Here is a 14,049-nt window from a genome sequence, read left to right as displayed (position 1 = left end):
AATTGAAGACAGTTTCCGAATGATCTCAGTCACACGTTATTCTATGGTGGTCCCCACTTAGAAACACATGTGAAACGATTTTATGATCCTGTAATATTGAAAAGATATCGAAAGATTTCATTAAACATCTTGGATCATTGAAAACTGTCCTAATGCGCGCGATTTCCCTCTTTCATTTGTAGCTCAACAAGTATTTACAGGCAATAAACCAACACCAATAGTGGCTATTTTATTTCGCTTCACATTTTACTATGAAACTTGCAAATAATAAAGTGGGAGTTTTCGTGAGGTAATTCCCGAACATAATGAAGTATTGTAAAGATGTCTCATGGCAGTTGCTTTATACACAATTTGTTGAACTTGTACTGACACCAGTTGTGACTCGACAGAAAGAGGAAATTTCATTTTAATGAAGTAAGATTGGGACTCATTCAAAAAGCTTCTCAGTTACAATAAGATGATATGAGAACTGCCCGGTAACGTTAATGATTCGTATTAATACAGTCTGCATTCCTGTGTGTAAGTAATATAGCCAATTAGATTTAAATGTTCAAGTCTGCATACGAGATGGTTTTGACATTTTTCAAGGTCGTGGTAATTTAATTCTTCTCTTACGTAGTTCAGATACCTTATACTATTTTCAATTGTTTTATACGAAAACCATTAATGAATTGTCACATTCCACAGGGATGACAACGATGCTGTCATGTAGTGCAGATGTCATTTTATACATTGTCCTATACATATACCTATATATAGTACAAATCAAAACAGTCTGACATAGCATGTTTGTTGCTGCTGTCAAATTCTTATTGATATATCATTGTAGATTTGTCCCGTAAATAATATTCTACTTAAAAGCTGACGGTCAGCGATCTTGGTGGCAAAAGGCTTCTTGTCACGTGTTACATGTTACATATGAACTGTAATGTCCACACTTCCGGTAACGGTGTAATATTCTACCCGTGATATTATCATAATCTGTCTAGTTGCAGTATTTTTCAACACTGTTTCGTCCTGCACAACCTTTCATGTTGGTTAGTCACTGAACTACTTACTCAATGGACAACCTCTTCTCAAAAGCTACACATCCTATCAACGAATTTCTCCTACTCATACAAGTGTAAAAAGCATCATAACATGATCCCAAGACATGTAATAACAAATGTACACGTTGTAAAACATAGCTGAATCAAGTTTAGTCCTACTTACGCTCGGCCTGTCTAAATATGACTAATCCATAGCAATGTTAAATATTAAAATGACAAATCAGCAAAGAAAAAAAATCGTATGTAATATTTTGTAGAATCTGGATAACACAGAAGTGTTTTCTAAATTTTACGTCAAGCAGGTGTTTTTTTTATTTTTTTATTTAGAAAAAGATTCTGCCAACCTAAACGAGACGACAACGATATTTCATTCAGTCAGGTCAGTGTTTGCAAATGGCACTAATACTTTTGCCTAATAAGCATTGGCAGTGGTTGAACAGATACAGCTGTACAGATTTATATGGTACGTTTTTTTTTTCAAATGTTCGGTCAGCTTTCTAAAGCCTACTTTGGTTTTCACAGAAATAAGTAAAATGTTGTAATTTCTCCCTCCAGAAACATTAAAATTTGACACCAATTGCTAACGCCGTAAATGATCCATATTGACACATTACTACCTAGAGGTGTTTATGCAACAACTGACAATTAGGCAACTTGTCTGTGTATCTGTTTGAAATGTAACAAATGGTTACGTAATTTTGACAAGTACAGTTGATGTGAAGCAGATAAAACTACCTGCCTCGCTGGATGGTCCAGGTGTTAAACGACAGAAATAGCGTGTGGTTCAGGAAAAACTGGGCAACACTGTACGTGTCTCTGAAGTGTTGTCATCGGATCTAGAAAGGATCAGGCGAAAGGTTGCAACATCAAACGTTTATATAGATAATGTTGAGCTTTGATGTTCCGAAGTTTCACCGGCATCTGGACCAGTCTGTCCTTGCTTGTCAGAAAGATTATTAAAAATGGTTTAGTAACTTAATTGTTTGAAAATTCACGGTCCTGACCTCGTGAAGAAGTAATTTATCACTTGTCCATAGCAGTTATGATAAAGCACACAATGGAAGGTAATAAGCCCACTTCAGAAAAGAAACCTGTACTGTTGTATACTTTTATCCTGGACATTTTGCATCAGTTAAAATACGCCTTGACTGTGTGCTAAAGAAGCCAACATCGTGCTAGAACACATGAAAAGGACTGGGAAAATCGCTTGTTTGGAAGACAGAAAATGAGGTTTTAGATTTAGTTTATTACATAAAATGATACAAAAGTCTTCTATTTTGTCTGACGTTTTGTCAGTATATTGTAGGTGAGACCTTTATCTCACTTGCATATTATTGTGTGCACAATTATCTGCAGATTGCAGGCTTTAATTTCGTACTGAATTATTGCATACTTAATTATATAAAGAACATTTATGACTTATTTAACTTGTACAAGGATCACCTTTGAAGATTTTGTGTTAAGACAGTTTTATGGCAGTTGCGATTTACCCACTTTGAGCCGCGTTTCATTGTCAGATACATTTGTAATATTTTTTGCATGTGGACATAAAATAACAGGTGAAGAGTCATGAATAGTAACTACTAATTAGCAGAAGACAAATGTCTTATTCAGCAATTTTGTCGCATACGATGTTATCAAACTGCGTTCATGCATACGTATTCAGCAAAAAGCCCCTCGTTTTGTAAACTGCTATTCAACTGGAAGAGTAGCACTCTTTAAGGACAAGATAAAAACAATTTATGAGGCCGCTGTGAATTGGTTTTTAATTGAGAGAATCATTGAGAATTAGTGTCTTTATCTAACGTATTAATGACGGATGGGCTACTCTGATTGTCTAACTTGTTCATGTGCATCATTACCACAGACGACAACAATATTTCATTTAATTTGATGAGCTTTTGCATTAGTCTTCAATTACATTATTTACGAATCTTTCCATTAGATTAATTTGTTCGATCGGTAGTTTGATACCTTATTTAGAAACGATACATGTTGATTTCTCTAGATGATTTCATGTGCCATTAATTTATAAAATGATTACTATAGAAACCAAAACGCTCGACAGGTGACCAGGTTTGCGAGTCACGGTCTACAGCAATTTTATATTGGTGCAAGGAGGTCCGAATGAATCTAATGACCAGTTTCAACAGCAATTTAGATACATTTGCTTCATCACTTTAAGACGCTGCGGGCAGAGAAATTGGGACGCATTTCTTAATGGTACATTACACAAATTGAATACGTTATTACATGTCAATGCATAACACTGTTGTGAAAATTTTTTATACACAGTTACGTACTTTAAAAAAAATAATGACATACTTGGTACGTCAATCCCGTAAACATCATGCTGGTAGCAATTTTGACAAATACTTACAGATAACAATATGTAAACAAAAAATAAGCATTCCCCTGTTGGTTCTTTCTTATGCAACTGTAATATTCGGGTGGGTTTATTTAATGTATAAACACCTTTGACATCATAAGATGCAAAACATATGTTAAACGCTATTCTGAGTTGTCAATAAGCAGTAGTCTAAAAGAGGTCAACAAATGGCTTTTTCAAATGTTTTCGTCACTTCCAAATGGTCATTGGCAAGGAATGTTGTTTTTCTTTTTATATAAGCTGATAGCCATGAGTTCTGTTGTTGTTGATCTTATTGTTGCTGCTTCTATTGAAGACGCTTCTGCTGCTGCAGGCGTCATGGTGCTTGATGTGCTTATTATTGTTGTTGTTGCTGTTGTTGTTTTTAATGATTACACTGATGATGAAGATAATGCTAATGATGCTGATCTTATTCTACAGGCTGAGTGTAAGTGAAATAAACCGTGTCTTTTGTTTTCATATGAACTTATTTACTGAGAAAGGTAATTGGATTGGATAAACCAATCAATACATTTCAAATTCCAAGCGCCTTAATCATAATGATGGAAAGCGATGATAAGTGCTTTCATGACTGGATTCCTTTTATAGGGAAATATATGGAGACAACAAATTACCTGAGAATCGAACGCTCATTTTCAGGGATGGTATTATCTTCCGTAGTTAATGAGAGGGGAAATGGGTTCGTACCTAAAGTTTCTCGGAATACACCTGAAATGACTGAAAATTAATAAAAGAGAAATTCCAGAGGGAGGGTTTAATAAGTACGTTTTGCAAAGGGATTGGTTGTACAATGAGTCTGGGGCATAAAAAATAAGAACTATATACTGGCATCGTTCTTACAACAAATATAGACGTGTTTTAAACATAAAGTGGTTATTCTTGCGGTGTCACTTAGACCTTTTGAGTCTGGCGTCATTAAAGATGTTCCGCAGTGACGACGCAATATGCTGTAAAGTTACAGTATGGCAAACACATCTACCATACCACAAATGTCGAATTAAGGAGTTAAGTTCGAACTGGACATTGTCTACAGACTAAATGAACCACTGAACTCGGCAGAAATAATACAAATTGTGTTTCATTCTTGCAAAATCACAATGTCCTACGACCTCAAGTATATATGTTGTATTCACTAAACCGTATAGTTTTGGAAATACAATTACACACTTATCTGATGTTAAATAAGTTCAAAAAGATGTCCCCTATCAAATAATGTAGGTCTAACCATCTTCACCGGTCACTGTACTCTAAAAAATCTCTACCATACCGAAAGACATATGGACGAGTACTTGTGAACACATTATTAGGTGTCAGACCCTTACCATTGATGTTCAATTTTGTTGAAGTGGTGTCTTAACACCCACAATTTTTCGAAACAGACACCATAATTAGTTCATTATGAATCTTTTGTTGTGTTAAGAAGGTGTCTACCCTTTTGATCTTATCAAATCGGTCACTTGTCAATATCGATAGCTGGTCGAATGACCATCGGGCTAAACTGACCGTGAATATATCCAACTAAATTGAAACTTAATCGACCGTTTTACTTGCCGCTTCCGCAGGCTATGCACTGATAAATTACGGAGATAAAGAAAACGCAACTTTTATTGACTAAACTGCCCGTTGCACGTGACGATAGCAAATTTCAATTCCGGGTGTAAGACCTTTTCCTTGTGTAAGCTAAATGAAAAGTTGTATGCCTGTAAAAGAGATATGGCTACTGAACTTTCAAAAACAAACGGAATGCCTGCCAACATCAGTAACAAAGTAAAAGTTCAGCCAAAATCATTTGGTCTGCACTTTATTTGTTTTACAACCTCGCCCAAAAAGTTCGCTAACCCAGTTTGTTAAGGTCATTCGTAGAACAATCAGGGTTATGACATAAATATTACCTGTCGACCACATAGGGCGAAAAAGTGCGAAAATAAATGACAAATGTCAAGCGAATTGAAGGTGTCCAAGGGAAAATGATAAAGTGCGCTGGGTACAATTTTTGATGTATTGTTTACTGAGGAGAATGGACGAACACATGTAACACAAAATAATAACGAGACTATGATAGCCCTTAAATTTTGCTCATCAAAGGCCCTGACATGTGTACAACAAGTTTTATCGATGTAAAGCAGACTATAATGGTCGAAATGACCACGTGCTTATTTAGGTCTTATGCCAAACTATACTGGTAGTCAATTTTCTTTGGACTTCAATGACATTTCTGACTGTGTCATTTTGTTCTGTAGTATCCCTTCAAAATTGTATATGTCATTTAGACGGAATTATAGCATGTCGCAGACATGCAAGCTACACTGCTCTTTCCTTTGGACTCCATTTCATATAACAGTGAATACGAAAATCCCGCTCACTCTCAGGTGACTGTTCCTTAAAGATTACATTTCACGTTGTCCAAGAAACATATTCAAATATTTAAATTAATTAAGAATACTAGGAAAAAATACTCATCAGGTTGGTCTTTCATAGATTTCAATGCTTCATGTTTATTGTACGTAATGTATCGATCAATTACATATGCTTCCAGGAAGTGGGGCACATTGTTTCATTCTGTATTTACTTTGTTTGTTACGTCACGTTACGTTAATCATTGTAATGTTATTTCAGATCACGGAATTCTATAGATGTTTTAGGTAACGTGAGGTCAGCTCACTCTTACTGTTCAACTACTGATTTAATAACTTAAACAAGGTAATACATTAAACAGTACAAATTATCGATCCATCATTTTGAAATATTAATGTTTTTAATTGTACAATTACATTCAATAAATTCGAACAAAAGGACAAGTCTATGATTCAGATGATTTTCCATCGATGAATAGCCACACTGATCATTTTCATGCATCTTTTACTAGATGATTTATTAACTTGCAGCGACAGTGTCTGCAAACGTAGTCTGCCTCACAAATAATTCATAATTTTATAAATGTGTAGGAAGTTTCATTAACAACGAAAAACGCGTCCCTTCACGAATTCGCGCTCCCTAAGTAGAGTTTAATTTCAGACATGTACACTGCTCGTAAAATCTGAAATATTCTTGCAGTATCGAATAACAATTTTTCACGAAGACAACTGTATTGTAACTGTTCATCCTGAAGAGTGGTGAGAAATTTTCGTAAAGCTAAAACAAAATGGTCATCGAAACTTCTGAAGTTCCTGCTAACAATGCAAAAGAGTATTTCAATATGTGTGTCCTATACTAGTATGTAGTTTTAATTATCAAACCACAATATTGAAAAGATCATGTCAGTTTATTTATCCTTTCACCTCTTGCGGGTCATTCTTAATCCTTGTGGGTCGATTGTTCCCCTCCCACTATACAACCAAACACGTTAATGTGTACACATTTCTGTTTGTTTTGTCCCAACCATGTCAGTAAATATTTGGAAACTTGTTAGAAACCCATAAATATCTATAGGTCATAGTTTATAGAGTTTTCTCACTACAGAGGGGGGTAGGTTCATACCTTTTTATTTGGATTTTATTAGCTGTATTGAACTGGGGGTCGAGGGTGTTTGGACTTCACGACATCTTGCTACCTAACATAACAAGGTTGTTAATCGTACTGTACCTTTCTTATGGATATGACTCAGATGAAAATGTATTTGTGCAAATCATCGATGAAATTTTATAAACAAAGTAACAATACAATAAAGTTGACGTCATACCTTTTTCTATAAGTATTACCTAATTTCTTCTATTTAGCTATATTTCTCTCGTGACAGAGAGATAAGGCAAGTGCCAATGGAAGTCTTTTTACCAGATTTAATACCCCAGTCACTGACTGGTTTTCTCTGAAAACAAATTCGAAACTGACCCATGGCAAGTTTGCTCTCCGAGACTGGTCATAAACCCCAGGAGCCTGGTGTGAGAAAAATATCAAAACATGTCTTAGCAGTTTGGTGTGTCATGTAAATAACCTCGCGTTATTAATCAAGTTCGATGATTGAAACGACTACACGCAATTAGAGAGTGATACAAAACACAATTACCCACCACTATATAATGCACTTATATATTTAAATTGCAACAAAGGTTAAGGTCAAACGTTTTGCCTACAGCTTACTAGGTTATTACTAGGTTATTCCACATAAAACTAGAAAAATCTCATTCAGCCATGATCTATTGTTAAATAACAAGGTAATCCGAATTCCTACATCATGTTAACCCAAATTCTGACAAATTACGAATCATTTGATCACAAATCCCTGTCATCTCTTTAAGTAACACTAACTATGAACGTGATGACAATCAAAGACGGGCAAAATGTGATCTAGTTTCTTTGCAAAACTGTTTTTGCTTCAGATTTAGCCTGTAAAGTAACTATTTTTCGAGTCAATGTAACTTAAATGGCCCAGTTTCAAATTTTTAAATCTCCTCCCTGGCCTCTTAAACAAACACTATCAAGACAAAAAAACGACAGAAACTTAAATTTTACCCATAAGGAAACCTAACCCTGAGGTGACACCCTATTTTGTTAACAAATAAGCGCTGAAAATTAATCTGAAGTATCATATGGTCGACCTAAAGTCATTCTTGTCTATGTATATACTAGCTAGACAGTCTTGTAAACGCTTGGTTTGGTTAAGGATAGGTACAAGTTAATAATGAATTCAAATCTTTAGGCTTTTTTCAAATCAAATACGCTCCGATGATCCTGTCATATGGGTTTTCGGTTTGAGAAGATTTTTGAACAAAATATGTGGGTAGAGAATGAATTTAACATAAAAAGAAAATAGATATGATATATGAATAATATTTGTATAGGAATGCCTGTATGCCCATTAGTCAGTTTAGTTTTCACGCAAAATGTTTTTCAAAAAAATGTAAGAAATTTACCGGAGCGCGCATTTCATATTCAGCTGCAGACGTATATTGTTGGTTTAATAATTAATGGAACGACTGCTGCATCCGTGTAATATTTTTTTCATGGGAATTCTACAACAATTTTTTTTTAAGTAGCCACTGACTAAGTTCGGTCGTGTTTTATCACATTACTTAATCTAAATAAAAGTAAGATTAAATCTGCTTACGTATGGGGAAAGTGATCGGTATTTATTTGCGCCTTTAACTTTATATTTTTGATTTTCTGTTTTAATCAAATCATTCCAGTTCGATAACTATATAGCCTGAGTTGCGTATTCGTGAATTGATTATAGTGGACTAATGCTCCGCTTTTTGTAATGTCGTAAAAAGTGATTATTAATTGTTTATGCCGTAATAACCACACTTATATGGCGCCTACGAGTCTGTTAACTGTATCAAAAGAAATTATTAAAAACAGTATTAGTGTCGTTTTAATCTTATTAAACTTATGTCCAAAAGTCAGCTGATACACCCTACCTCCCTGCAAGTTATACATGGGCCAATGTTCAGTGCCTCTTTGCCGCTCTGGTGGTCTACAATAAACTTGAGCTACACTGGCCAAAGTATAGGTTTCGTTTTCTAGTTTTCTTATAAAAATAGTAGAAATGGTTTAATTTATACTTGACAGTGCACTTTGCTTGAAACATAAGACGTTCTATTTAAATTGCAAATATGAACACGGTCTGAATGTTATTCTAGAACAGATGTTTTCCTTTGCGATTTATTAACATGCACTACATTTAATTCCTGTAATAAAGAGTAAGTACACGTGTTCTATGTGTTAAATTTAAGAAAACTCGACCACTACTAAAACTTCATTTGCAGTAATGTTATTTTCAGGACCACAGGAAAGAAAAACTTAATTTCAAACTTTAAAAATCCATGTGACGGTCTAAGGTGCGAATCGATGCGAGCACGAGCTGACCTTACCTAATCACGTGACTATATCTAAATATTTCGATGCAAGGGTATAGATACTTAAAATAAAAACTGTTTAGGGCAAATTGCACAAAACTGTGACATATATGGTTTATATTTGAATTTCAATTCTATCTGATTGTGACTGTAATAAAGTCACTTCATTAAAATTCAAACATTCATCTTAAATTATCAAGTATACAGATGGCGTTTTTGCTAATGCGAGGCTGGTGAAACTATTTTTATAGTTAAACTCATTTGCATAAGTAGGCCACCGGTCAGCAGACCTGTTGGTCACCCAGAAACAATTACTAGTGTGTAACCTGTCACAAACCTGTCAGCGATCGTGTAATAACATTATCATAAAACAACACTTCGCAATAGTCCGTCTGGACAGCCATATTTTCACTTAACTAACATGCTTTGTAATTAGTAACAATCGTCCATGCTTTATTTGTTATTTTTATTCCGCTTATTTATTTAACCTTTCTGAAATACCTTTACATGTTTCCATGTTTATTTTTTTTCTCTGCTCTGTTCGTAAATTTTGCGGATAACAAGTACCATTTTCAAGGGGCACCTTTAATACTTGATGGTATTATAAAACTTGTATATTTTTCATAAAGCAGCCACCTGCGATAAACAACCACATTATATCCATCGTAGTTTCGAGAAACACGTATTTAATTCAACTTCACAGAATGCTTTTCATATATAACGTTCAATTGACCTATTGTTTCAAGTCCTCCACGGAATTGTTACTGTCGTCTGCGAGAAAAAAAAATACTCTGGGAGTACGCATCGACTCTACTTTGCACATATATATTTATTTATTGGAACATATTGCACCTTTAAGTAAGAACACCAAATTTAGACCTCAGCATCTGTAACTAAAATGGTGTGTTATAATTGATTTACAGAATTTCTTGAGACGCAAATCGATTCCAGACAATCTTGTGACTTGGAAATCCCCTACTGACATCGTCTGAACATTCTAGGAGCTAAATTAGGAAACGGTAGGCATTATAACACCGTAAAACGAATTTGCTGTGACACTGTTCTATTAAAGCGTTAACACATTTTTTTTCGGGTAAATACTGGTACCTTTTTCTGGACTAACTACACCGCTTTAAAGAAAATATATTTTTTCTTTTAAAAAGAAGAAATACACTTACCAGATGCTAATTTTGTGGTAAATTCCTTATTTTCTATAATATAATCCAAACTGAGCGAAGAATCCATTACTGTTTTAACGCACTCGGCACAAGACTCCTGTAATATCACATTTAAAAAATTATCTGCCTGGGTTTTACATAGTTGCTCCAAACTTTCAAACAATAAATCCAACCCATCTTTTTGGAGAAAATCCGAAATCCACCCTGGTTTGTTTTTGGATTTATCAAATTTTTTCTTTATTGTAGCGTATGTCTTTACGCTAGGAGCTCTCAGCAATTCAATAATCTTCAGCGGTGTGGTAGGCGCGCTGTCATTGGCTGATTCATTCGACCCGAACCAACCAACCGAGGATCGTCTACATTTCAATCCGCGGCGGGGAATTGAAACAATTGTATCTTCGTTAAAAGCGTCTCTATTTAACTCTATTTCGCTGTCAGATACACTTTCTAGGTCCTCCATGATTCCAGCAGACTCTGTTATGTCATACGACTCTTCAATTCAGGGGAATTATTGACTGAAAATGGAAAGAAAATGCAGTGAAATACAGATTTACTTATTGTCTAAGCGAAGAAAGTTTTTGAACTATTGATTATGGGATTTTACAGCCCAGATTACTATGGTGCTGAGAGATTGGAACTTTAGTGATGATACTATTTTATGCATTTTTGTTGCGAAGTACGTGTGCAACATGCATGCATTATATCTAGGATATACTGATATCTCAGTTTATATTTAACGGTAAAAACAGAAAAGAAGGTGAAGCTAAATCTCCATTTCAAATTCCTTGTGTTTAAAGGAGAGATATGACCTTTCTTAAACCCTCTTACAAAATGACTCGTTATCTATTCAAATTTTCAAATTAAATTCATTTAAACATTCGAAAATGACAAATTTTAATCTGAAAATAAATATCATAAATGACTTGGATATTTTCAAGGGTCGACCTTGGCTACCGGGCTATGGTTATCTTTTTGACCGTGTTTGTACAAAACTAAAGTTTGTCTAATTCTCCACTTGTTATTACTCTTAATAAGGCCATTCAATTTAAGGCCAAGTAAGAGACACATGTCTGCAATTATTTCACAGCAATTAATACATTATATAATGCCAAACTTATATAGCACCCTTTTAATGATAAACACGTTCAAATACCAGTACACATACACAGACGAAGGCGGCCGCCAAAGGGCGTCAAACTCGTCCTCTATTAGTACATATACAGAGCGATCTGATTAGAGCAACAGAGCCAAATAAGACCGGACAGACAGACAGACAGACATACAGATATTCTCTTTTGGATGCAGGCATTTCCGGCTATCTTAGCCTAGCTCTTTGCGAATAAAACAGACTGGTTCTTTCACATACCTGGTGTATAGCGCCGACACACACAGAGCACTCTTAAATAGAAAGTTAAGATAAAATGAGAATTGAATCCGGATACAATTCATCTTGCTTAATCAATGAAGCTTAACAAAAATATAGACCATTCTTGCAATTCCTTGCAAAGTTCCAGTAATATCTTCTACATCTTTTAAATCGAGCCTTAATGGCTTATCTTTATTGAAGTGGAATCCCTTTTATGTTATATATCATGTCATTCCAATCTCACCTAAAGTCGTATGGATTAAAAAGGAGGTATAACAGCATGTGTGAAACACTTTGAGGAGGAGCAGAAAGCAAAATCAGAAGAAATTTAGACACAGAAGATCTAGGTGAATAAACTCGGACTGGGAATTTCTCGCTATTAACATCGAGCAAGCACCAACCCATTTAACCTTGGTGGTGAAAGTCTTGCTGTGGGTTTAATTACATTATCAGAAAAAATAGCGATAAAGTCCGTTTTTCCTTTCAATAACCCGTTATCTATCACGATAAACCAGTGATTGATGATAGCATGAGTTCCGAGATATTCCAAAATGAAGACTAACATGACCGAAGCACTCCGAATGATAAATGAGAAAAAAAAAACAATTTACAATATTTTATGATTTTTCCTCTATAAAGGAACAGATTTTTGCCCAACTTACATCTGGAAATCAATCCGAGAAAAAGAAGTCTTGCAATTTACTTTCTCACCAGTGATAACTGATAAGCCATGAGTGGCATTTACGCTTTTCTTTAAATAAAACACGTGAGTAACAAGCTTAGAAATTTACCGATATCAAAGGATAATTTATTTCAACCATCCAAAAAGTGAAAACCAGGTTATCTGTTGGAAATTGATGACTTTTGTTGTAACATAAACATTTTAGAACTGCTTCTAATTATACATTCATATACCACACACAGAAAGGAAAACTTTGATGTTGGGCTGATTATATATAAAAAAAGGTTAAGTCTAACCTGTTAAATGATTAAGATAAATGTAAATATATAAACTCGGTCAGTTTAAATCATGAAGCGGAGATCGATGTCCACTATCATACATGATTACATGATTAAGATTTTTTCAAGCTTTGATGTTATGGCTAAGTGAGGTGGCGATTAAGCACTCTTCCCCGGATTTACAGATTAAGGGGGATAGGCACCTGTACAAAGAGACCACAGGGACTTGAAACTGCTCTATGGTCCATTTTTGGTTCGATATATTTCCGCTATATGGAAAGAGTACAGCCGTAGTATGGACCGAAGTTGTGTATGCAGTGGTTTAATAAAATATGCAACACGCTTGTTCAAGATGAAGTCTGTTTATTCTTTGGGGAAACAGGAACCCGCACGGTCGAGTGTACACATGATATAAATCATTCGGCCGTTATGTATATCTTGGATTTTCATTTTCTATAATGACCGTCCTTGAATTTTTATTATATCAATTAACAGGTGTCCGCTCGAAACAGCTAAAACTGTACTGTTTATGGTTAAACAGGAAGTGAAAATGGTAACATTTCAATGCAGACTTTATTTTTTTTTATTTTTTTTTTTTTTGGACGGCTTTTAAACAGGTTATAATGAGGTCACTGTAATTCTGACTCAATGTTCATCTACAGGTCCCTGTCTACCCTATTTTAAAAATGTGATATTATGATCAAATGGACACTTCAGGAAAATCTCAAAATGTTATAACCAACAAACAGGCGGATCGAATTGCCATTAATGTATTTAAGATAAAGGGACTGTATCACCGTTAACCCAACTTATTTTCTAATTAAGTCGTCTGCAGGGGGTGTACTTATAAAATTGTTTGCCGAAAAAGGTAATCAATAATTCGAAGATCAAAGAAAATAATATCGATAAATTGCAATTAAATATGAATATTCTTTTAGAGTGTTTGACTGGACAACACAATGATACTGCTCTTTTCCCTAAGATATGCATATAGATAGAGTTATTAAATGGCTTTGAAGTGACCTGAAGACTTAACTATGTTTCACATGCGAGGTCAAAATGCTCCTAGTCATGGTATAATGTGAATATAAAACACTTCCAAGATAATTAAGTTACAAGGTGCGATAACCGTATATACACTGCAACATCATCCCTTAATATGTCCTTAAAGACCCATATAAAGGTTAAATAGCATGAGCGATTTTCGTGTCAAAGATGGTAAAATATTTGCATCACAGAAATAAAGCTTATTTGATTTGAATCAACATCCTGTCCATTTCCTAGACAAACCAATACGGGTATCATATGAGAAGGT

The 14,049-nt window shown here is 34.8% G+C and overlaps 1 protein-coding gene across 2 annotated transcripts in view; it reads right to left on the bottom strand.

Annotated features, from left to right (window-relative positions):
* Positions 1-10,923, bottom strand: part of LOC123557902 (formin-J-like) — a 62,963-nt gene extending 52,040 nt beyond the window's left edge. For both annotated transcript variants that reach the window (XM_045349677.2, XM_045349678.2), the window contains exon 1: positions 10,409-10,923. In XM_045349677.2, coding sequence (XP_045205612.2) covers positions 10,409-10,868 — 460 coding nt within the window. In that variant the 5' untranslated portion in view covers positions 10,869-10,923. The remainder of the gene's footprint in view (positions 1-10,408) is intronic.
* Between the last annotated feature and the right edge of the window lie 3,126 nt (positions 10,924-14,049).

This window comes from Mercenaria mercenaria, chromosome 5 (genome assembly GCF_021730395.1).
Source record: "Mercenaria mercenaria strain notata chromosome 5, MADL_Memer_1, whole genome shotgun sequence".
Taxonomy (NCBI): domain Eukaryota; kingdom Metazoa; phylum Mollusca; class Bivalvia; order Venerida; family Veneridae; genus Mercenaria; species Mercenaria mercenaria.
Note: the sequence above shows the minus strand (reverse complement) of the source record. Positions and strands in the feature narration are given on the sequence as shown.